At 33.0% G+C, this 24932-nt stretch overlaps 1 protein-coding gene across 1 annotated transcript in view; it reads left to right on the forward strand.

Annotated features, from left to right (window-relative positions):
* Window positions 1–3221: 3221 nt before the first annotated feature.
* Window positions 3222–24932, forward strand: part of LOC114333880 (uncharacterized) — a 99221-nt gene continuing 77510 nt past the window's right edge. The window contains exons 1-2 of the mRNA XM_028283875.2: window positions 3222–3474; window positions 9748–9911. Of these exons, the coding sequence (XP_028139676.2) occupies window positions 3260–3474; window positions 9748–9911 (379 nt within the window). The 5' untranslated portion in view covers window positions 3222–3259. The remainder of the gene's footprint in view (window positions 3475–9747; window positions 9912–24932) is intronic.

Raw genomic sequence — 24932 nt, forward strand, 5'->3', positions numbered from 1 at the left:
GGACTTTAAGTTCAAATGTTATCGTGCTATAAGTCACATATGTATAGTCGCCATTTTTCATGCCCGCCATTTTTGTAAAAGTTAAAATCTGAGATGGCCTTTTATCTAAATTTGAACCTTGATGTGTGTAGTATATGTGGTCCAAATTATATACCTCACTTAAGCATTAATATTATTTGATAATCAATATATCAATTTGGAAACTAATATTTATTATAACTTTCACAAGGCGGATTATGGTGCCTTGAATAATTATTTGCTTCAGATCAATTGGATTGAGTTGTACTGTTTAGAGGATGTAAATGACATTTTAGATGCATTTTATTCCATTATTTGGAACGCAATATTATACTATATTATACTATATTGAATTTAAAAATTTGAGAGATGAATGCTCATCACTCACTGAGCAGTCTTACAATGCTTACGTTTGGCAGCTGGTTTGTTAAGAGTTTCATGCGTGGAAGAGAATGATGCTACAGTTGAGTCCGCGAGTCTTTACCCGTGCGTCATCATTTAAAGCATACGAAATAAGTCGGAAATCTATTTCACGAAACAAAAAGTAACAGAAAGTGGCTACTGTTCCGATTACGGGTTTCACTATAAAATTTGACGTTATCAAATAAATAGAGTGTCAAATGTAAGTTTTGTTTCAAAATTTTTGACAGAATAATTGCAGCTACATTTGAAGTACATTAATAAATCCTTTTAATATCATTACTGATTAATAAATAAACAATTTATAAAAAATATAATTAAATACACAACAACGTTTACAGTGTGTTGATGTAATAGGTTTTTTTATTATTTATTTAAAAGTATTTTGCAATATGTTGAGCGTCAACAATTAACAAAAGTAATGCCATTGACTAAGGCTAAGAAGGATTTTCCCCACTGATAAAATCAAAGTACAATTTTTAAAAGAGCTTTATAAGAAGTAATATTATATTTTATAACTACTAACTAATTAATTGTCATTTTATTCACTTTGACGGAAACCTAAACACAATCACTTCTTTACTGTGTGAATGACGTTAGCTTTGAATGTTTTAAATATTAATTGCCAAAATATAATTATTTACCTTAAAATTTGAAAGTACAATATAAAATTAGTTGTGAAAACAACTGTTTGTGTACAATCAAGAAACTTCAAAACGCACAAATTCGACAAAAATCGCAAAAAATTCAACTGACTTACAGCTCCAAAAAGTAAACAAAGCAGAGACGTCAAACAAATTGTGCTTAAAATATGAAAACATACCGAATCGTCTTTTTTTGTACCTATCTCTTTTCAATGCACTGAGTCTAGATGGTTCACAAAAATAACATGTGTTTTAACTTAATAACAAACGGCAGCTAGTTTGTCATGAGTTTCATGCGTGGAAGAGAACGATGCTAGATAAGAAGTATGTGTTTTATCTCGTCAGGTATTAATGACGCACGGGTAAAGACTCGCGGACTCAACTGTAGATAAAGAGTATGTGTTTTATCTCGCCAGGTATTAATGACGCACGGGTAAAGACTCGCGGACTCAACTGTAATTAGGGAATTAAAACTTGAGACGGTCATTGTCAGATTGGGCGTAGATTTACGCTCCTGCTTTGTCTAGGTCTCGAATGTTGTTTTTTGATTGGAATGTGTCTGAAGATATTCAACCTCTCATCTTCACTGATGAGCCCAGAGAGGTTAAAGAGGGCGAAACACATTTCTAAGAACTGGTGTTTGGATCTTTGATTCTATTCAAAAAATTTATCCCAGCCCGAAGTAGTGGATGTGTGAATTGTTCGTAAGGGGATTTTTCCGCATTCTCTATTTCATTTGTTTGTTTTCGTACGAGTGGTCGTCAAAACCAGTAACTTTGGATCTTTTGATCACTGAGTGTGTTTCAAAGATCTACATCTTTTGTTTTTAAAATCACAGATAGAGAAAAAATATTTTGAAAAAAAAATGTTTATAACAAATTGACGAATATGTATTGTAAAAAGTGTCATTTAGATGTTATTATTTTTATATGCTACCCTAAACTAAAAAGAGACATTGAAATTGGTCCATTATTAACGAAGAAATTGCAAAGTACTACTGCACCACTCTTCATGATAAAAGGTTTCATTTAAGGTCGCTACAAAAATCATAATTTTTTAAAATATTCTAAAATTTAAACTCTATATACAAATGACATTGTTAAGTAGAAGGGTTGATAGATGTACTTACGCCCTTCAAAATGTTAATATTGATAAATAACCAAATTATGAATTTTTAAACTTGAAAAAGCTATTTCGATAAAAAATGGATCTAGATATTTTCTTCTTTTGTAAGTGTGTCAAAAACAACCAGGAACAGGAATATAGAAAAAATAATTTCAAGAGTTTAAAATCCAGGCGGTGTTATTAAAAAAAAACAAATGTTAAAAAAATTACACCAATCAAACGCCATTTTGAATGGGTAAAAATTTTAATTTGTCAATACATTTATCTAAAATATATATAAAAGCAAAAAAATGAGATATTAAAAACTTGTATACTTACTCTATCGGCAACAATCGCGTTTTTGCAATTGAAAAAATGGTAATTTTTTATAAACAAATTAAATATCTCATAAACTACTCAATATTTATCAACCAATTTTTTTTCAATTTATACTGGTGCCATATAGCAACTTTTTCTGCAAAACAAAATGTTTTATAGTGCTTAGTTATAATGCAAATAACATTTTTTTGGAAATTTGTTTTTTAATTTTGATTTACAATTATTTAAATAAATTAACGGTCAAATTTAATTTAGTAAGTCTTATATAAAAGACTGTTTGTTCAGCTTTGCAGAAAAAAAATTGTAAAAACCTTAACGAAAACATGAATTATCGCAGCAGATTAAAAAGTAAAATTTGTGCAAAAATTACCCATTTTTAATTCTTTAAACAATGATCCCCCTATATGAATCATATACTTTCTTAAAAATATCTTTTGTTTTGACCTAAACTTTGGTAAAAAATTTATTCCAACCTGTACGGTTATTCCAACCTGTATTACATTTTGATTTTATTGGGCTATTCGCATATCAAAAAATCTCGTATTTATATATTGAGAAATTTGCCTCCCTGTATATATAAAAGTAGTTATTATTACTCCGTGATTTAACATATACATCCACTTTTACTAATTAGTATTATAATAAATATAATAGAATATAATATATATTACATGTATTTGCATAAAATCCTTAAAACTGTGCTTCCCTAATCAGTCAATTTGTTCTCGCTAAAGATGATTGAAGTATTTGTCTCTACTTGCTTGATTATTGTTATTTCCCTACTCTTATTTTATTTTCTCTTTATAAAACCACACAATTATTGGAAAAAGGAGGGAATTTTCCAAGAGAAGACAACGTACTTATTTGGAGAGGCTTTGAACTTTGTTTTGGCCAGGGAAAGCTTTTCCGAGTTGGTTTTGAGACTTGGTAATAAACTTCAACATGCTAGGTAAGCCGTCTAGTTGTATTAACCCATTTATGCCATTAACTATTTTTATCAAATATATCAATAATTTTATATCTATGTATCTATCTATAAGCGAGGTTCCTACAGCCTCTGCCGCTTCTCGCATTTCCCACCGCCATCGTTTTCTGTCGATCCATTCGTCTTCTTTGATGGCTCTATCTTTCATAATGTGCCGTACATTTTCTTCCCAGGCAACAGAAGGTCTTCCCCTTCTTCTTCTTCTTTGGTGTGGTATGTAATTTAAAGCTTTCTTTGGCCATCTATCTTCATTCATTCGTTTCACGTGACCATAGCACACTAGTTATCTAGTTTCAATTCTATCTACACTGGAATATACAGTATGTGTCCTCCTTCTAATATCTTCATTCCCGATGTGATCTTTTTTAGATATAGGTACCACGCGCTCTCCTTAGACCATTTCTACTACTTCTATTTTTTTCTATCTTTTTTCGTCATCTGGCAAACTTCTGCCCCATAAGTGATAATAGGCTCTACCAAGGTACGATAGATTGTCAATTGCGTTTTTTGTCTTATATCTTTAGACCACAGTAGAGAGCTTAGAATGTTTACCGCTTTTTTGCCCTGTTGCGTTCTCTTTTCGATGTCTCTTTTGGTAGTGCCTTCTTTAGATACTATAGATCCGAGATATTTATATTCATTACATGTTTTTTTAGTTCTAATTTCTAACTCTGGATCTTCTTCATCATCCCCTATTTTAAGATACTCCGTCTTTGACATATTCATATTGAGGCCCCATTTTTCAAATTCTTTCTTTAGTTTTCTAAACGTGTAGTCAATGTCTTCCTCATCATTCGCTACGCCTACCTGATCATCTGCAAAAACACAGTTGTTAGACATTTACCACTGCCTATGTCTATTCCCATTCCAGATACTTGTTTCCTCCACTACTTACTCTAGCGATGATTGAATATACATTTTAAATAAAGTCGGAGCCAGACTTGTTTAAGCCCTTTGATATAGGGAATGATTCAGGTATAAAGTTTCCTTCTTTAACGACACTTCTTGCATTTTTGTATATATTTGCGATAGCATCCACATACTCTCTACTGAGACCTACCTTCGTCAATGTTTGAAACAGTTATTTCAAAGGTACCGTATCGTATGTCTTCTCCAAATCTACAAACAAAAGGTGGGTAGATAGATTCCTTATCTTCCGTTTTTCTATTACCTGCTGCAGAACGAATATCAGTGCACGATTTTCCTGCACGAAATCCACTCTTCCATGTCTTCGTATTCTGATTCTATTCTTTTTTATTATTATTCGACGGTACAACCTCCCTACTGAGCTGGTAACTACTGAGCTGATTTTCTCAAGAATATATATGTAAAAAAAAATTCAAATACTGATTTTTGAAAAACATGCAGGGTCTTTAACGACCCGTTAGGCACATAGTGGCACAAAATAAAAATAATAATTTTTGTGCAATTACATGTTATTTTATTTTCTTCTAACAAGTTAAACATTTAATCTCTAAAATGACAACAATGAAGCAGGCATAGTTTAATTGTATTACTTAAACTAGTTTGTATGATAATCTTTGAAGCATTAATCTTGTAGTGGAATTCCACATCTATCGCAAGCTTTTATAGTTTTATTTGAGCATACACGACATCTACATCTTTAAGAACCAGTAATAATTAGATGTTGTGTTGATGTGGATGGAGCAGGAATTATTGCAATATTTTGAGGTCCAGTAGAAAGGACCTGACTTTCCTTAATTAGACAATAATGTACGATGTCTTCTAAATTCTAAGTTGTCATTTTTTTATTCAAATTGTCATTCTAGTGTCCAAGCATTAGTTACACAAACATCCAGCATCCATATCCATACTGGAAAGTACCACTTTTCTCTAGTATTTTTATTCTATAGTTCGAAATGTTGTTGTCCATCAAGTCGACTCCGCCCATAAATTTGTTGTATTGCGAAATTACAAATGGTTGATCTATTTGAATTTTTTGTTTATTTTTTGTTGAATATCGGCTTACTTTTTGGATTGGCTTTCATGGTTTCTAGGTTTCATGCTGTTTATTAGATAACATGGTGACAACATTATTATCTTTCCATTTTACAGCCGCAATTTTAGTGCTCTCGTCAAAAGAGTTACAATAATATCCTCTTGGTTGTTTTATCATACTTTTTTTTATCTTCTGAAGGATATTTTTCTGTTCTGTTTTCGCGTACATTTCCAGTGGCATTAACCCCATTTCTGCAATTGATGATATCAAAGATATGCTTGTAAAAAGTTATCAAATTAAAAGGAAAATTTTATATTTTTATTTGCATTTCGCAAAATCTCTGCAAATGTCAATAACACACTTTCTATTAATCCACAATTTTTATCAGCACCAGTTGTTAATTTTAGATATTTTCGATCGTGTTAATAATATTCTTAGAGGTTCTTCGCTTGCATCCAATAAATGGATAACGTCCTTTAATTTGACTCTGTCAAATGCTTTCTTAAGGTTCACTAAACCTACATATGCCGGACCATCGTATCGAATCGAATATAATCTGACATTCCCAGAAATATTAGCAATTCAGTAATAAGCAGACGAAAACTATCATTAACCTACACATTATACACATAGTTTCAAAAGTTATGCATCACCCCCCTTATTCACGACGTTTCATCATCATCATCAACTAGCCTATATTTGTCCACTGCTGAACGTAGGCCTCCCGTAAAAATTTCCACCTATTTCTATCTTGAGCTTCTTGCATCCAATTTGTGGTGATGCGCTTGATATCATCCGTCCATCTAGTCGGTGGTCGTCCTCTGCTTCGATATGCCTCCTGCCTTGGTCGCCATTCCAGAATCTTTTTGGTCCATCTGTCATCCGTCAGTCTGGCAACATGTCCTGCCCAAGCCCATTTAGCCATGGCTATTCTTTCAACTGCCTCCGTGACTCCTGTTCTTCTTCTTATTTCTAGGTTTGGTACTTTATCTCTGATGGTAATACCTAACATTGATCTTTCCATAGCGCGTTGTGTAACTCTTATTTTATTTATTGTTCTTTTTGTCAGAGTTAATGTTTCTGCACCATATGTAAGAACCGGCAAAACACACTGGTCAAAAACCTTTCTTTTTAAACAAACTGGAATATTAGACTTGAAAATGTTATTTAATCTACCGAAGGCAGCCCATGTGAGACCTATCCTTCTTTGTATTTCAGTTGTCTGGTTATCTCGGCCTAAGCGAATCTCATGCCCTAGATATTTGTAAGCTATTACTTGGTCGATGCTATGTTTCACTTTGGTCACGATGTTTACGATTTTATAAATCCGTATCTTTATCACATATTTAATGAGCCTTTTTTTTTTTAAATATACCTTTTTTGGTTTTTTATTTTATTTGAATACCCATTTAATTGACCTAGTTTTGCCAAGGTGTAAACATTTCAAAAATTTATTCTGGTGAAATTTTTGAAAACGTGATTAAAAATGAATCGTACTTTAATTTCTGAGTTGGACCGTGTAAGAATTATCGATTTAGTTGAAGAAGGCGATTCACAGTGATTCGTGGAGGAAAGAGTGTGTGTTTCTCAGAGTGATGTCTCACGGATATGGAGTAGGTTCCTGCAGACAAACTCGATACGGAATAGAGTAGGTCTGGTAGACCCCGAGTTACCAATGATCGACAGAATAGATATATCAGAATTTCCAACCGTAGAAATGCTTCTATGTCTGTACCAGCCCTCCAAAGAGAATTCAGGCATGCTACAGGCAGGCCCGACCCTACAGGCAACCCCCCCCCCCCTTTGGTAGACTCATGAGATGCTATATTACCACAGAAAAAAGAAAAATAAAATTGCGCATTTGATTTGCCAAACAGCTTGCCTGATGAGCAACTGTTTTATCGTTGTTGTATTTGGTATCTGATAGGGGTAATTGCATCAATTCTACTTTTCCATCTAGTTTCGTAGTTTGTAGTTTCATTGAAACCACAAAGGTTTCAATGTCAGGCTAGAACATATATGATTTCAACGATGAATAGATGCTGCAAAAAGTTGGCAATTTTTGTCACTAAGGAAAAGAAAGAAACTGCAAACTGTGAGGATTTAGCAGCATCTTTCGCGACTAAGTTGAGTGAATGGCTAGTACATGGGATAAAAAATGCTCTAGGATTCATTTTCAAAATTCTGTTTTGAACTCCTAAGTTCTTCCCTTTCATGTTTGCCCCATTATCATAACCTTGTTTTCTCATATCTTTAAAACGCATTCCCAGTTCATTCAGTTTTTGCAAAATAACTTCTGTAATCCCAAGCCAGTGGCTTCCAGTACAGGCTCAAATGCAAGAAAATGTTCTGCAATTTTAACACTTTGTGAACAGGAACCTAAATTGATAAAACGTACAACAATAGTCATCTATTCCACCCCAGAAATAGCAGGTGTACAATCCAAAAATTATGCCATAATACTGTTCTGATTTCAAAAAGTTTAAAATTTTATTTTTGATTTGGTTATGAAGAAGCTGAATAATTTCGTTTTAAATACGTTTTCCCAAGTAGTAAGGCTGCTTGTTACTACCATTCGTTGTTCTCCTAACGTGCTCTTGTAAAACATAATCAGTTTTTCCAAAGAGCTCAACAAGCTTTAAAAATATATGTACCATTGTTTTTATGAAACAGTGTATCAGAATCGCCCCTCAATGGAAGACATTGTTGTGCTAAGAAATGTATTATTGATATAAGTCGTTTTATTACATTTTTCCAATGGTGAGTGTCTGAATTTAGAACTTTTTGTGTTTCTTCGTCTATGGTTTTGCTCGATTCTAGTCTAATTGTTTGTTCTACCCACTGTCGCTGTGACTGTAGATGAGCTGGAGACTTAGCGTGGCTGGACAAAGCTTCAGCCATATGGTTTAAAATGATTATCCATTTTCAGTCAATTTAATGTTACATTAGAAACTATTTTACAGAAAAAACAATACACAATTGTTTGTCAGAATAAATTAACGTCTTTCTCTAAACATTTTCACCATTGCACATTTTGTAACTGTAGTAGTTAGTTGTAAATCTATGATATGTTATCTGTTATGATGTGTTATCTGTTAATCTATGATTATTATTTCTTCAATTTAAAAATTGGCTGTCCTCTAAAATTTGCCGCCTCTAACTTTGCCGCCCTGGGCAGCCGCCCAGTTCGCCCACCCCTGGGGCCGGGCCTGGCTACAGGAGTCAGAGTATCGTTGTCTACAATAACAAGAAGAATTTTAGACTCAGGTTTGAGAAGACGCCGACCAATAAGAGTTCCTCAGCTACAACCTTGATATGTTTTGGACCGCCTCCAGTGGGCTCAAGAACACATACAGCTCCCCCAACAGTTTTGGAATTTTGTGCTTTTTTCAGACGAGACCAGAATCTGTTTATATTGTGATAACCGGCGAATTCGTGTGTGGCGAGAGCCAACAAGGACTGCACAACTAGCCACGTACGAATTCGCTTGTTATCACTATTTAAGCAGATTCTGGTCTCCGTTTGAAAAAAGCACAAAATTCCAAAACTGTTGGGTCAGCTGTATGTGTTCTTGAGCCCACTGGAGGCAGTCCAAGACATGTCTAGATTGTAGCTGAGGAACTCTTATTGGTCGACGACTCCTCAAACCTAGGTCTAAAATTCTTCTTCTTATTGTAGCCAACGATACTCTGACTCCTGTAGCATGCCTGAATTCTCTTTGGAGGTCTGGTACAGACATAGAAGAATTTCTACAGATGGAAATTCTGATATATCATCTATTCTGTCGATCATTGGTAACTCGGGGTCTACCAGACCGAGCTCTACTCCGTATCGAGTTTGTCTCCAGGAACCTATTCCATATCCGTGAGACATCACTCTGAGAATCGCCCACTCTTTCCGCCACGAACCGCTGTGAATGGCCTTCTTCAACTAAATCGATAACTCTTATACGGTCCAACTCAGAAATTAAAGTACGATTCATTTTTAATCACGTTTTCAAAAATTTCACCATAATAAATTTTTCAAATTTTTACAGCTTGGCAAAACCAGGTCAATTAAATGGGTAATCAAACAAAATAAAAAACCAAAAATGGTATATTTTTTATAAAAAAGACCCATTCAATATGTGATAAAGATACGGATTTATAAAAGCGTAAACATCGTGAATACGAGGGGTGATGCATAACTTTTGAAACTATGTGTACTAATAACGCGCTAAAAGCAGTATTCACTTCTGACAAGTGCCAGGCTATATTTATTCTTGTTTATTTTTTCAGATACTATGGCACATATTTATTTAACTTTCCGATATTAATTGTTAAAGATCCGGACCTTATAAAGGATATAACAGTCCGGGATTTTGAGCATTTTCAAGATCATAGTTCTTGGTTACCAGAAAATGTGGACCCAATATGGAGCAATAACCTGTTTTCATTGAAAGGTAAGTAATAATTATAATAATAAGTATACCTCTCAGAAGTGTACGAAAATTTTTGGGAGATACACCTGCATACCAAGTCACCTAGGGCTCGATAACATGGAAAGAGTCCCACCAGAGCTCAATCCTTTTGATACCGTACGTATCTGGGATGAGTCAATTTTCCCCTTAGAGGGAGTGTGAGCCGTATGGCTAAATCTGGAGTATACTTCGAAAGTAAACTTCTCAATTTGTATTTAAAGTATTACACAACTGTCAAGCTCTAAAAATACTCTATTAATCTTAAAAACTAGAGCTCTCATTGTCATACTCTATGGATTTGTTTTCCTGGCAAAGACAACAATTATCTTTAACATAATACCTCTACATCAATAATATTATTAAGATGTATACTAGTCCATTGAAATGTTATATTTAGTGTGCATTTCTTATAGGAGTCAATTTTATTTTTTTTAATATGTAGGGGGTTCAGTAGAAGCTTAAGTTCAAGTTTTTGGGGTTGAGGCCCTTGTCCCCCGGCCGCCATCTTGGAAAAAGTGGTGTAAAGGGCGTTCGCGCTGTATGTCGTAAAGTAGCTACCCTACAGAAAATTTAATTTAACATAAAATGAAGCAAATTAAATTTTCTACAATTCTATATCTATTACTTTTTATTGTAAAGTGACCAACAAAAAAGTTATAAACAAAAATAAGAGAAAATTTTGCAAGAAATTTCCTTTTGGAAGTTATAACTCTTTTTACGTTCATTTCACAATAAAATATCATCATAGCGATTTTGTAGAGGATTTTTCAATAAACAAATTTCACTATAAAGTTGTTTAATTTTATTTGTTATCTAGGTTTTACAGCGCTCCAAACTTGACCAGATTCTCGAATTCTCGTAGAAAAATAATGCTTTTCTATCTATAATATATTAGACGAGCGGCATTAACCGTTATGCCAACCACGAAAATCAAATTTAAGGTAAATGATCAATTTTGGTCTATTTTTATGTTTTCGAGGTCGCTGAATCCGAATATGAAGTTTATTTTTATCTAGAGTTGGTGGAACATGTTAAAAAAATAAATTTTATACAAAAATGCCAAAAATCAATTTTGATGAATTTTCAAATTTACCTCGCTGTATCTTTGGTCGCTGTAAATATTTCCTTTTAAAAATTTTACTGTGTCATCTTTGAAGTATGTATAACAATGAAATTTGTCCAAAATGTTTAAACACATTAAAAAAAGAGTTGTTAATTTATTGTGTTATTTTAGTTTCATGTTTACTTAAAAAAGTTGAGTGACAAACTTTTTAGTTTATAATTTAACCAACACAACAATAAAATATAGTTCATGAAGAAGTTTTTTGGAAAATTTTAAGTCAAAATATGTAATAGGAAAAAAGTTATGTTACTTCATATACAAGCGGCACACCCCAAAAAACGCTTATATCTCGAGATCCTGACCACGGTGTGGTGAATGGCTAATTTTTATCATACTCTATGATTTTGATATCAAGAATCGTTTTTTTGCTCTGCTTAAGAATTTTGCATTTTGCGGTTGCGTCATTCTTCTTCTGAAGCGGCGAATTTGTCCTGTTTCATCCTTTTGATTAGTGTTTTCAGCAACAGAATGCACAGCAAATTTAAAGACGTAACTTTTAGACTCTTGTTGCGTCAGCCCTTGCACTCCATCTAATGCTGCTTGTCGTGCTTGTTCTTTTAATATCGTGGCGAATGGGATCGATTAGTGGAGATTCGTTTAAGCATTTGATCATAACTTTCCAAAGTTGGGTAGAGGCTGAAAAAAAAGTTGTACAAGGTTTAAATAAACCCAAAATACGATATTGCTCCAACGCCACTTTCAGGAGCACTTACTCCAACTAAATTAAGCTAGTGTGCGGCAAAAGGAATGTAAATTGCAAGTTTGTTAATCTTAGATAAATCAGCCTGGATACCATTAAATTTGCCTGACACGTTTGCTGAATGATTTTCCCCTCATGTCGTATGTCGTTTAGATCAATGCCACAGTCATTTAAAAAGATTAAAATAGCAAAAGAAAGATTTTCTTCAGTATGGCTACTCAGTCAATGTGAGACAAATCTGGTATTGAATCGACACTTAAGGAGTAGTATTTGGCTTCTTTAATTTCTTTAACAATTATTGTATTCAAAACGTGTTTTCCCATTACTTCTATTATTTCTTCCTAGATCTTTGAAGATAAGTAAGAAGGCTTTTCAGTACCCTTTTTGACGTAATTAGCTAAATGAAAGCTTTTAAAGACGATTGTACTCTGCAAGTAGCTCTAAAATGCCTAAGTAGTTCCCATTATTTTGTGAACGAGGGATATCTGTATCACTTCTAAACGCTAATCCGCGAGAAGATAGAAACTTAACCACAGAGACTACTCTTTTCAGAAATTGAATCCAGTAATCTCGTTCTTGATTAAATTAAATTTGCAAAGAGCTGTCAATTCGACCATGAAGGCGCTGCCTGTCGATGAGTGTTCGTCAAATGTTCGCTATGTCCGAAAAAAGGAATACATGGAAAGCAGTAAACATTTCCATTTGAGGGAGAGTGCGTTAGCCAATCTCTTTTAATATTTGTTACACTGATATATTTTCGAAAAAACATAGATTGTGTAAAAAACCTTGTAATGCCTTCAAATTTCTATTTGATGCTGAAACACTTACATCAAAATTTTTACATTCTGAAGAACCTTCCCCAATGAAAAATTTCCATATTTCTTCAGTTATGGTAGGTATTCCATAATATTATGTTGTTTCCGAATTCTGGGCCCAATTTACCTTTAACTTCAATTTCTAACTTAGTTTCTGTTTCTGGTTCTTATCTTGAATTGGGATAGAACTGTCATTGTATGTTTTTTCGTCTTCTTCAGTTACGTAAGTTATGTTTCCCTCAGCTATTTCTATTTATTCACGTGCATTTCCATTGGTTGCAGCTTGCAGCTTCAGTAGCTGTGGCTTTCCGTGTGAAACCGAGTTTATGGTATTGCGCGATATTTGAACTTGCAACAAATATGATTTATAGTTTTTATTTAATTCTAATTATTATTTTTTCGTTTTGGGCCCTACGAGGCCCCCTTTGGAGCCGAGGTCCCTAGGCAACTGCCTACTTTGCCTAATGGTTAATTCGGCACTGGTTTTAGGTTTCTTCATTCCAGATATTGTCACCATTTTCTTAGTCTTATTGTTAAAGCTCTATACTTGTGATTCGAATTTTGTGTTGGGTTCATTCAGTGTTCCTCTTGATCTACCTGCAGCTTATTCCTTGCATTTTGCATATCTGCCTTATAGGTTTAATCCTTACTCTGTCTCTAAAGCTTTATTTGTTATTCTATGAAGTAGTTCCATATTCGTTATTTTTAATAGTTTATACACTAGGCTTATATACCTCGTATTCATTATATTATATCTTATCTTCGTGTATGCCGTTACTAGTCTAACCACATCTTTATTTACACGTTGACGGACAGAACGTCTATAGACGTCTAATTTCCATAGGGCTTTTCATTCACAGTCATTTGTTTCGAGCTTCTGTCATGTGTCACATAATATTAATATATCTATGTCATACGTTATTGATATAACCAATGATACAAACCAAAGACGTATGACGTAGATATATATTGTTATGTGACACATGACAGAGGCTCGAAACAAATGACAATCGATGAAAAGCCCTATTGATGTAATGTGACACTACGCCTATAGACGTTGCATTTTCCCTATTCTACTGTGCAAAATACATACAGTGATGAGCGCGCTAATAGTCTAAGAGCTAGTGAACCCTCCGACTAACGGTCGCCCTGTAAGGCTAGAAATTTTTCTAGTGATAATTCATAGCACATCAAGGCTAAAAACCAAGACCTGGAAGGCCTCAGCGGTGCGCATCTAAACATTCCGTATATGAATTTGGACCATAGGAGTTTTCTATTGGTTCGTTGCAGCACGCGGTAATATTTTAACCAATAGGCGGCGAGGTTCCAGATGCACATACGGAATGTTAGTCGGTCCCAAATTCATATACGGAATGTTCAATATCGTACACCTAAAAAGATAAGTTTTTTTAGAATCTTTTAAAAGGAGATTGATTTTAAAATACTTGTTACTGTATTATTAAATAAAAATAAAACAATTATAGTATTTCGAATGTTATTTGGTGCGAAATTCATATGCGGAATGTTAATTATTCGTAGACCAAAATAAATATATAAACCAGAATAAATAATATTTAAAACACAACCGCAAACGTTATAACCAAGTTAACATTTATTTTCGTCTCATAGCACACAGCCCTAACTTCAACAGAATTGAATTGAATAGCTGAAACAGATCTAAACTACTTAACAACACGCGCAAGTCATTAAAAATTCTGAGAAAGCGAAATCTTAGTCAAATAAAGAAATATGTCTCTCAAATATATACCATCCCATTTATGAATTTCGCACCAAATAGGTACCTAATCATTGTTTATTTTTCTTTAATAATACATCAATAAAATAGGTATTCTAAAATCAGTCTCCTTTAACTGAGTAATAAAAAGTCCCATTTTTGGTTTACGAATAATTAACATTCCGCATATGAATTTCCCACCAAATAACATTCGAAATACTATAATTGTTTTATTTTTATTTAATAATACAGTAACAAGTATTTTAAAATCAATCTCCTTTTAAAAGACTCTAAAAAAACTTATCTTTTTCGGTGTACGATATTTAACATTCCGTATATGAATTGGGACCGACTAACATTCCGTATATGAATCTGGAACCTCGCCGCCTATTGGTTAAAATATTACCGCGTGCTGCAACGAACCAATAGAAAACTCCTATGGTCCAAATACATATACGGAATGTTTAGATGCCAGCGGTGCACGTGTATCTACCAGGTGAATCGAAAAGTGCAAATTTAGTGGGTAAAATAAACTTTCTCCTGTAAGGTTTAAATTTAAGTATGTGTTTGAGTAAGTCATTTAGAAGAAATGTGTACAATGACAGACGATTCTGACCTTGCCAGGCGAGGGGAAAGATTAGGGGTTTTTCCTAAAATTATTCTTGAACAAATTTTTTTAGGTTTTTTGAATAATTCCAAACAGAAAAGGTCTTTAGTTAGCGATTTTTCTCTTAAGTTAATAGTTTTTGTTATATAAGTGATTGAAAATTTTGAAAATTGCGAAATCGGCCATTTTTAACCCTAAATCGGACATTTATCTAAAAATTTCAAAGTTACCAAGGTAGGTAGATATTCTTTCAACATTGCTTGATGAAATCCCAAAGAGCTTTTTTAATACAATATCGGAAACGCCTTTGTTTTTTAATTACTAATCAAGCGGGCGCGACACTGTGGTATAAGTGAGGACGTTTGAGTTGGCATAAATTCATTATCTCGAGAATGGGCAAATCTCGAGAGAAATTCTCAGACAGGTCGATTTTTATTTTTAAATTAGGACTTTTTGGCATATATGTAATACTAGTGACGTCATCCATCTGAGCGTGATGACGTAATCGATGATTTTTTTAAATGAGAGTAGGGGTTGTGTTGTAGCTCATTTGAAAGGTTATTTAATTCTCTATTCACTAATATAAACATTAACATAATTATTTATACAGGGTGTACAAAAATTTTTTTTTAATTTAATTTATTTTGATTAAATTTGACAAATAGAAGAAATTTTTTTTTGTACACCCCGTATAAATAATTATGTTAATGTTTATATTACTAAATAGAGAATTAAATAACCTTTCAAATGAGCTATCACGCAACCCCTACTCTTATTTAAAAAATCATCGATTACGTCATCACGCCCAGATGGATGACGTCACTAGTATTATATATATGCCAAAAAGTCCTAATTCAAAAAAAAATCGACCTATCTGAGGATTTCTCTTGAAATTTGTCCATTTTCGAGATAATGAATTTATGCAAACTCAAACATCCTCACTTATACTACAGTGACGCGCCCGCTTGATTAGCAATTAAAAAAACAAAGGGGTTTTCGATATTTTATTGTAAATAACTCTTCGGGATTTCATCAATCAATGTTTAAAGAATATCTGCGTACCTTGGCAACATTGAAATTTTTAGATAAATGTCCGATTTAGGGTTAAAAATGGCCGATTCCGCAATTTTCAAAATTTTCAATCGCTTATGCAGCAAAAACTATTAACTTAAGAGAAAAATCACTAAAGACGTTTTCTGTTTGGAATGTATCAAAAAACCTAAAAAAAATTGTTCGATGCAAAAAGAATAATTTTAGGAAACACCCCTAATCTTTCCCCTCGCCTGGCAAGGTCTTATGCTCTTCAGAATCGCCTGTCATTGTACACATTTCTTCTAAATGACTTACTCAAACACATACTTAAATTTAAACCTTACAGGAGAAAGTTTATTTTACCCCCTAAATTTGCACTTTTCGATTCACCTGGTAGATACACGTGCACCGCTGAGGCCTGCCAGGTCATGGTTTTTAGCCTTGGTGTGCTATGAATTATCACTAAAAAGATTTCTAGCCTTACAGGACGACCGTTAGTCGGGGGGTTCACTAGCTCTTAGACTATAATAACCGGAAAAATAGCACAAAAGATGGAAAACATAATAAATTGCGAAAAAAAAAGAGATGAAACTAGTGGAGGTGTAAATGGTCGTTATAAAGGTATAAATTAACATTACATTACATAGTTTCCCCCCTTTAGACGTCTGTGACCGGAATATTTTATAAGATTCTACTGTCACAGTGACAGTTCTCATACTCCTTTGACACGTCTAAAGGTGGGAAACTATGTAATGTAATGTTAATTTATGTGTTTATAAAGATCATTTTCATCTCCACTAGTTCCATCTCTTTTTGTGTCTCAATGTATTATTTTTTCCATCTTTTGCGCTATTTTGCCGGTTATTAGCGCGCTCATCACTGTATAGTGTCACAACACTTGCTTATACATTTGACGCACTGTCCGTCAACGTGTTAATTTCTGGTTTGTACTTTCATCGATAGGGACTCATTTCTAGAAATATGTTCTTCGCTTTTTGTAAACACAACAAAAGAAATGCTACTTATTGACATAACCTCAATGAGATCAAAAATTATTGTAGCAAATAATTTTGGAGTAAAAATTTTTTTCGCATTTTTTTAACAGTAATTCGCACAGAAACCGATTCATAAATTTTTCTATGCGGGAGTGGCTTGGCAACTTGGACTATTATTGTATAAACTTTAATGAATTACCTACAACATACGAGTATTAGAGAAAAACAACTAAAATAACTTGGCTCCTTTGAAATTCGCATCTTGTCAGACATATAGAAAAATGTAGACACATATTTTTAAATTAAAAAAATACAAAAATAAGTATTTCAAATTTTAGTTTATTCGGAAATTATTTGGCGGAAATAATTTGTTGTTAGCATATTGTTAACATATGCAAAACTATCAAATTATTACTATATGCTAATTATATTTACTTTAGTAAAATTATACCTACTTCATGTTCAATTTGTCTTTTAAACGTATAATTAAAGATTTCACACAATAATTTTTTACAATATAAATTTTTCTTCTGATGTTTTTCTGCCACTTTAAGATGCTTTTTTATAATTTTAATATCATATAATAAACAAAGGATAACAGTTATTAGTTTCTAAATTAGTTTATAAATTATATCTAATTAACTGCCATTATGTCACTATTGTACAAAATATTATATTAATTACAATTAAAGTCGAGGTTTATTGGTAGCTATTATACTCATCCAATTCAGTCAACTCTATGAGGTTTTAAAACTAGATACCTACCTAAAAAATATATATATTACCAGCCAAACCCGATTTCGGGATAAACTAGTTTGGTCTAGGCCAAACTAGTTTGTCCTGAACGCGATAGGATAAACTAGTTTAGCCTAGGCCAAACTAGTTTATCCTGATATTAATATGGGCCCGCAGGATAAACTAGTATGGTCTATGATAACCATTATATTATACCTACAAAGCCGTACCATTATATTTTATTATTCATATAAACTGAATAAAATACTCTGTTATTGGAAAATAATCATTTTTATTAAAACGATAATGATTCTTGGTTCAAATTAATCGACAATTTTTATTACAAACAATCATATTATAAAAAATAATCAGTGTTTCTTTATTGAAACAATAATTATACCTTAATCAAAAAAAATATTATATATTTTTCAATGGGGTGCTTCGGTGACACTTAGAATCGCGGAGTATCATTACCTTCTTGCACTTTCATTTTAAAGCCTTAGTTTACATCTGCTATCTCTAAAAAAGTTTAATGGCAAAATGTCGAATTCTAAAAAAAATTAGAAACCTATTAGAGACCTTAATACCCCAAAACTTTAGATAAATTATTAAATAAGAAAAAATAAAACCCAGAATAAGGAAGATAATAGAGAATAATAATTATTGCAATGGTATTCTAAGAGAAGACAGTGATGATAACAACTTCTAACGTTGAAGAAGTTAGTAACCAAGAAATCTTTATCTATCTGACAATTCAAAAATATAGAAGAAGTGTAGATAATTTGACTACACCTATTTCAGATATTGACAAAGGTAAAAGTGATTTCGGAAACATCATTGTAGTTATTCTTCAGACAAATGACGAAGGATTTTACAAAGTTGGTAGCAAATTTGGTCTACTCCAAAACCTATGGTCTGGGTTTTATTTTTTCTTACTTAATAACTTATGTAACTTTTTTTAATGTAATATTTTTTATAATTTAGGTATAATTATTATTTCTATAAAAAACACTGGTTATTTTTTATAATATGATTGTTTGTATTACCAACTGTTCATTAGTTTGAAGAACGAATCATCGTTTTAATAAAAATGATTATTTTCCAATTACAGTGTATTTTATTCAGTTTATTTATTTTAGCTTTATGGGTGTACTATAATGTTTATCCTAGGCCGTAATAGTTTATCCTGCAGTGTTCGTATTAATATCAGGATAAACTAGTTTTTCCCAGGCTAAACTAGTTTATCCTATCGTGTTTAGGACAAACTAGTTTCGCCTAGGCCAAACTAGTTTGTCCTGAAATCGGGTTTGGCCGGTAACATATACATCAAAAAATATATACCGCTAACCATCAAAATTAATGCACTACCTTAAAAATGAGACATATTTGATGTCTCGTATTTCCTAAACCTGTTGTCCGATTTTAGTGATTTTTTTAATATGTTATAGCCATATTCTTCAAGAATATCCATGTAACAATATTGCTGCTAAACAGATAAGTATCATTGTATACCGGGTGTAATAATGATAGTGTGTTTTTTCCTCAAAGTTTGGAACATTCTGTGGAATATTCTAGCGTATATAAAATATTGAAATTAGAACTCAACTGTAGCCTTAGGCTTTCTTAATACTCTGCTTTTTTATTTATTCGCTTACGTTGGATAATAAAAAAGTTATGTACTTTAACAACTAGCAACGTTCTTTAAGGGTAAGTGCGACAAACTCTAAGGGGTGATTCTACATCAAAAAATAATGACCGTTTGCTTTATAAACATATGTCCGCAAATGCTTCGTTTATTAAAATGTCCCATTCTTAAGGTGGTGCGGTAATTTTGATGCTTAGTGTACATACGTAATAAACATAGATTGCGGCGTTTCCATTCAATTTAAGTCTCGTACTATCCTCTGATACGTGTTTCTAACGACCTCTAACGAGGATAGATAAAGTCAGAGTCAATAACGATTAAAGTAAACTGTGGACCCAGGCTTAATCGAACCATCGGGCGGTGCTAGGAATCTATTCCACTAATGCATCAACAGTTTACCCATCTAAACCCCTATCATGTTGTACTCTGCACCAAGTAAGAGTGTGAAACACGGCACCTGAAGAAGAAGACCATCCTCTGACACGTATTTCTTGTTCTACCCGTCATCATCAACATCCCTAACAACACAAAACATTTCAGGAATGTACTATCAAAGTTCTATTAATGTTTGAATGTCCTGGACATTCAAGGAACATTCGGTGAACATCTGATTAAGTTATTGGTGGAATATTACCACAAGACATTCTGTGAACATACTCCCAATGTCCTATATTTTAAGAGAGGTCATTTACTATTAAATTTGCATTAATTTTCAAATTTGCCGCGCGTGTATACATGTATTTAGGCAATCCAAACCACGTGACTTCTGGTTGGCATACAAAAAGTTACAGGTTACAGAGGTTATGTTTGTAATATCATTTTATTTCATTTCATTGTTTATCGTCGTATTTTGTCTATTTTGGATTCATTTGATTTCGTTTGCTGTATTTTGTGAACTTTATAAACTTTACCACACTGCAAAGTGATTATTTAAGGAAATTATTATTGGAAACTCCAGATGTTTGAAGAAAGGTAGGGGAAACAATTTTTATTTACTGTTCATTTTTCTCTGATATTTATCAATATTGATGCATTTTGCAAGCAATAACATTTTTTTTTATTGTTTTAGATATTTATTGAAGCTGAAAATAATTGGGGATTTAGATTTATATACAATTCAGTCAGAATTGGATTTTACCATAAAGTGCATTCCACCAAATTACTATTATAGATATTTATACATATCTGGTGGAGTCTCACAGTTACTACTCTAAGCAGCAGATGAAAGCATACAAAAGCCTTCAGGCACATAAATATTTTACAGCTGGATTTGTTTTTAAAGTTGGAGTAAAGTTGGAAGTCACAAGCAACAGCTTCGTAAGTACCTACAAGAATATTGAGGAAATCCAGCTCCTCGATACTACTGGGCAAACTAGAAGATTGAAGAGGACAAAGCCTTTTTAACTAGTTTGAGTGATAGGAGATAGTGAAAAGCAGAGCATAATGCTTGTGTGCCTGTGTATGTATGTTAGAATAGTGCGGTTAGAAAAGCAGAGCATAGTGCTTGTGTGCCTGTTAGATTAGATAAGAGACGCTATGGGGGTAAGCTCTTCATTTTAAGGAACAGTAGTAATTTAGGTTAAATTAAAATTGCTCATTGGTCAGAGTTATGAGCAGATTGTAATTGTAATGTACAATTAAATACAATAAATCGTCATCGTAGTGATGATTATGGAAAAAAATATATGACAAGATTTTGTGCAATAAAAATGTTTATATTTATCAAGGATGTATTATTTGGTATGGCCACATATACTTCTGGTATATCGTAGGTGATCTGACAATACCTCCTATCTGCTTTTTCATGAATTTTGTAGGAGATGAAAAACTTGTTTGGGCCACCTCCTGTTTTCATATATTTTTTGACTTGTTTTGTAGTAAATTCAACTATCTATTTACTACAAAACAAGTCAAAACTTCGTATGAAAACAGGAGGCGACCTTAAAAAATGTTTTTCGTCTCCTGCAAAACTCCTGCAACTCCTGCAAACCTATGAAAAAACATATAGGAGGTATTGTCACATCACTGACGATATATTTCAGAGAATGTCTAAAAAATATACTTTGAATGTCCTAAGAACATTCGTAGACATTCATGGAATGCTTCAACAAGACATTCAGTCTAAAAAATATACTGTGAATGTTCAAAGAACATTCGTAGACATTCATGGAATGTTCCAACAAGACATTCAAGGAATGTTTAAAATGCTGACACAGCACTTTCCTGGGACTTTCCAGGGACATTCGTGTGCTTTTGGGGACATTCCAGGAATGTTTTCAATGTCCTGTGTTTACCTTCTAGGAACATTCCTGGAATGCTTTGTGTTATTAGGGATATACTTGTTCTTCAAGTAGGTGAAATAGCAAGTAACATATAGGCATTTTTTTACCTCCTATCTCTCTGTTAAGACTTATTCCATCTATTTTTGTTATCCCCTTGCTTTGTGCCTTTCATTGATCTCTATACACTGATGTCATCTATTCGTTTGAGCATATTTCTTAAGATCGTCGGTGTATATAATCAGAAGTATTTCTTTTTGCTCTATTGTATTCTCATGGTATTTTAAATATTATCTGCTCTTTTGGTCAATCCTAGGTATTTAATTTCCCCGCTACCACCCATATCTGAGAGGCGTTCCCCTTTCCGCCACCCGGGGAGGCGCCCGTTGAAGGACTAGCAACCGCTCACGGGATTTTGTAATTCACACAATAAGAGTAATATCTGGTACTATTATTACCTCCAATAAGGTGGCTCTTAAGTCATTCTAAAATAATATAGTACCGCCAGATTTTCGAAGTACTTTTTAAAGTAATACTGTAAAGTAATATTGTAAATATAGAGCACAAAGCTTAGGATAATTGGCAAGAAAAAGGTAACGTCTACCAAACCAAATCCCAGTAGAAAGAATGATGAACTACCTCAGCACAGTCGGTCATTCTACAAGAGACGTAAGAGAAGTGTTTTCGGAACTCGAGGAAGAGACAGGTAGTCTGGACCTTCCAGTAAATGAAGAGAAGACGAAATACATGCTCGTAACCAAAAATCCAAGAGCAAGAGTTAGGCAGAATATAATTATTAATGAGCACAACGTCGAAGTTGTAAAAGAGTTTAAATATCTGGGGGCTGTAATCATAGAAGACAACCACATAAAAAAGAGGTCTCAGTAAGGATAGCTGCAGGGATACAGCATTATACTCCCTATCATCATTATTAAGATCTAGGCTGCTGAAAGGAAAATCTAAATTAAAACTGTGCATGACAATTATTCGCCCAGTTGTTACATATGGAAGCGAAATGTGGACTTACATCAGCGAGAAATAAATAAGCATCTTGATGAGCAGACAGGAGAGTGGAGAGGGCGCCGAAATTCTGAATTGATGACTTTGTATAGTACTGAAAACATCGTCATACATATAAATACTAACCAGATAAGATGGCCAGGTCATGTGGTGAGATCAGAGAAAGACTTAGTGTTAAAGACAGTGTTTTTTGATAGACCAGAGGGTAGAAGATCAGTAGGCCGTCCCAGAAAAAGATAAAAGGATGATGTTGAAACCGATTTACCTAGGATTAGGGTATAACAATGGGAATGGATTCGCAATATCGTAGAAGACTCACCCCGAGTTGTAATGCCAGTCAAGAAGAAGACAACTTTCAAAAAAAAGAATGTGTGTGTACTTTGTACGCACGTAAGGAGTTACACTTCTATTATTATGATTTCATCGAAATTAATATACCTAACAGGTTATTTGTATTTTATTTAAATATTAAACTAACTTTCTTTACCTACCACTTTTAAATTTTTTTTATTAAAACGATACCAAAAATATAAAAAAAAAGAATATGAATCGTCCGGGATTTGAACCCGGGACCTCTTGATCTCCGGTCACACGCTCTACCACTGAGCTATATTCCTTTTGCTTTGACAGGTTACAAGATTTCTCATACATACTGACAAATTTAATAGACCAACTGGTATACAAAAATACTTTAAATATACTTCCTATTATTATAAAATATCTTATTCCCGAGGAAGACAAATCCAAAGACACCAAAATTATAATAAATAATACATTTATTAAGAACACTAATATATCCTTTTATATGATATAATATGACTTATTTGCGCTGACAGCGCTGATACATACATATCTTGAAAGATTAGTAACGAAATACATACTGTCTGTGTGAGCATGCGCCCGGCATTATAAAATTTCACTCTCGATCGTAAAGAAGTATAACTTCAAAAATTTAGTTCGTAATATTGATTAACAGTGATTGTTGAATAGTATTTAGTTGTAACAACAATTTAATTTTTTGTTTCAATGAACTTTTAGACATTGATCAGTATATTTGGTTATTGTCACAATGATTAAATAATAATTGTGAAAATAACTAGAGTACATTAATCAATAACACTTAATTTATTCAGACAATAATTTAGTTTCGTATATTTAATAAATAATGGTAATTCTGGCAGCAAAACACTTTCTTGATTTCGTAGATGATAAGTAATTACCTTGGTTTATCGTGATAACGTACAGATTTCATTAAAACAATGTACAAATGTTGTTAATATAGACTAATATTTGATTATTCCATAGATGTAAACTGATTGTTGTGACAACTAATGCATTAATCAATCTACTACTGCGTTTAATAAACACAATCAATGCGTTCATGGTAACAATAAACGAAGTTGTTGAAACAATAAATGTTTTGATTGGCCATTTGAAATGTAACGGCTTTTCCTTATGGTTCTTTGTTAAACAATGCTGTTACCTCTGCCGAAGTGCCGAATAATTTCATTTCGTTTCCAAGTGTAGTCCGTACTGGAAGGAAGTTTTCGTGTGTCTATTATCGCATTCATTTTTTTCGAATCCTGAGAAAACTGATTACTATTTTTGAAAAATTTAAACGCAGAATAAAATATTACAGTATTATCGAGGGTCTGAAGTCCCTGAGAACTTCTATAATGATTATTTTAATAAATCACAGGGGTGAAAAAGAGAAAATTTAGTAGGATTTTTAATTTTAAATATACCATTCAAAAGAAACTTTTTGTTTATTCTAAGGGACATTCAGCCCTCGGTAATAATATAATCTTTTATTCTGCGGTTAAATTTTTCAAAAATAACTATTAGTTTTCTCAGGATTCCAAAAAAAATTGAGCAAATGAGAAATTTTAAATGAGCTGTTACATGATCTACTTTCCCATTAAAAAAACCAAATTTGTGGCTGTCACCTGAAGAGGGATCGCGTAAAATTCGAAACTTTGATGTTATAATATACTTTGATTATTTTAAAAATCGACCTGTCCGAGCGTTTTGCTTATGTGTTAAAAATAAATAAGTTAATAAGGGGACAACACTTTTTCCAGCGCACTATATGTATAAGTGAAATCATATGAGAAATCCCACAGTATAAAATGTCCATTAGGTTTACGACAAAAAAGGAGGATTTGCAAAATTATTATTAATCAATTAATATCATACATTGATCTAACGCATTCAGTAATTATCATTATAAAATACGCTCATAGTAGGGATGAATAGAATTGCTTGTAAGAATAAACGGAAATAATTGTAGAAATAAACGAAATACGTTAGGAGAAGT

This window comes from Diabrotica virgifera, chromosome 1, assembly GCF_917563875.1.
Source record: "Diabrotica virgifera virgifera chromosome 1, PGI_DIABVI_V3a".
Classification (NCBI taxonomy): Eukaryota; Metazoa; Arthropoda; class Insecta; order Coleoptera; family Chrysomelidae; genus Diabrotica; species Diabrotica virgifera.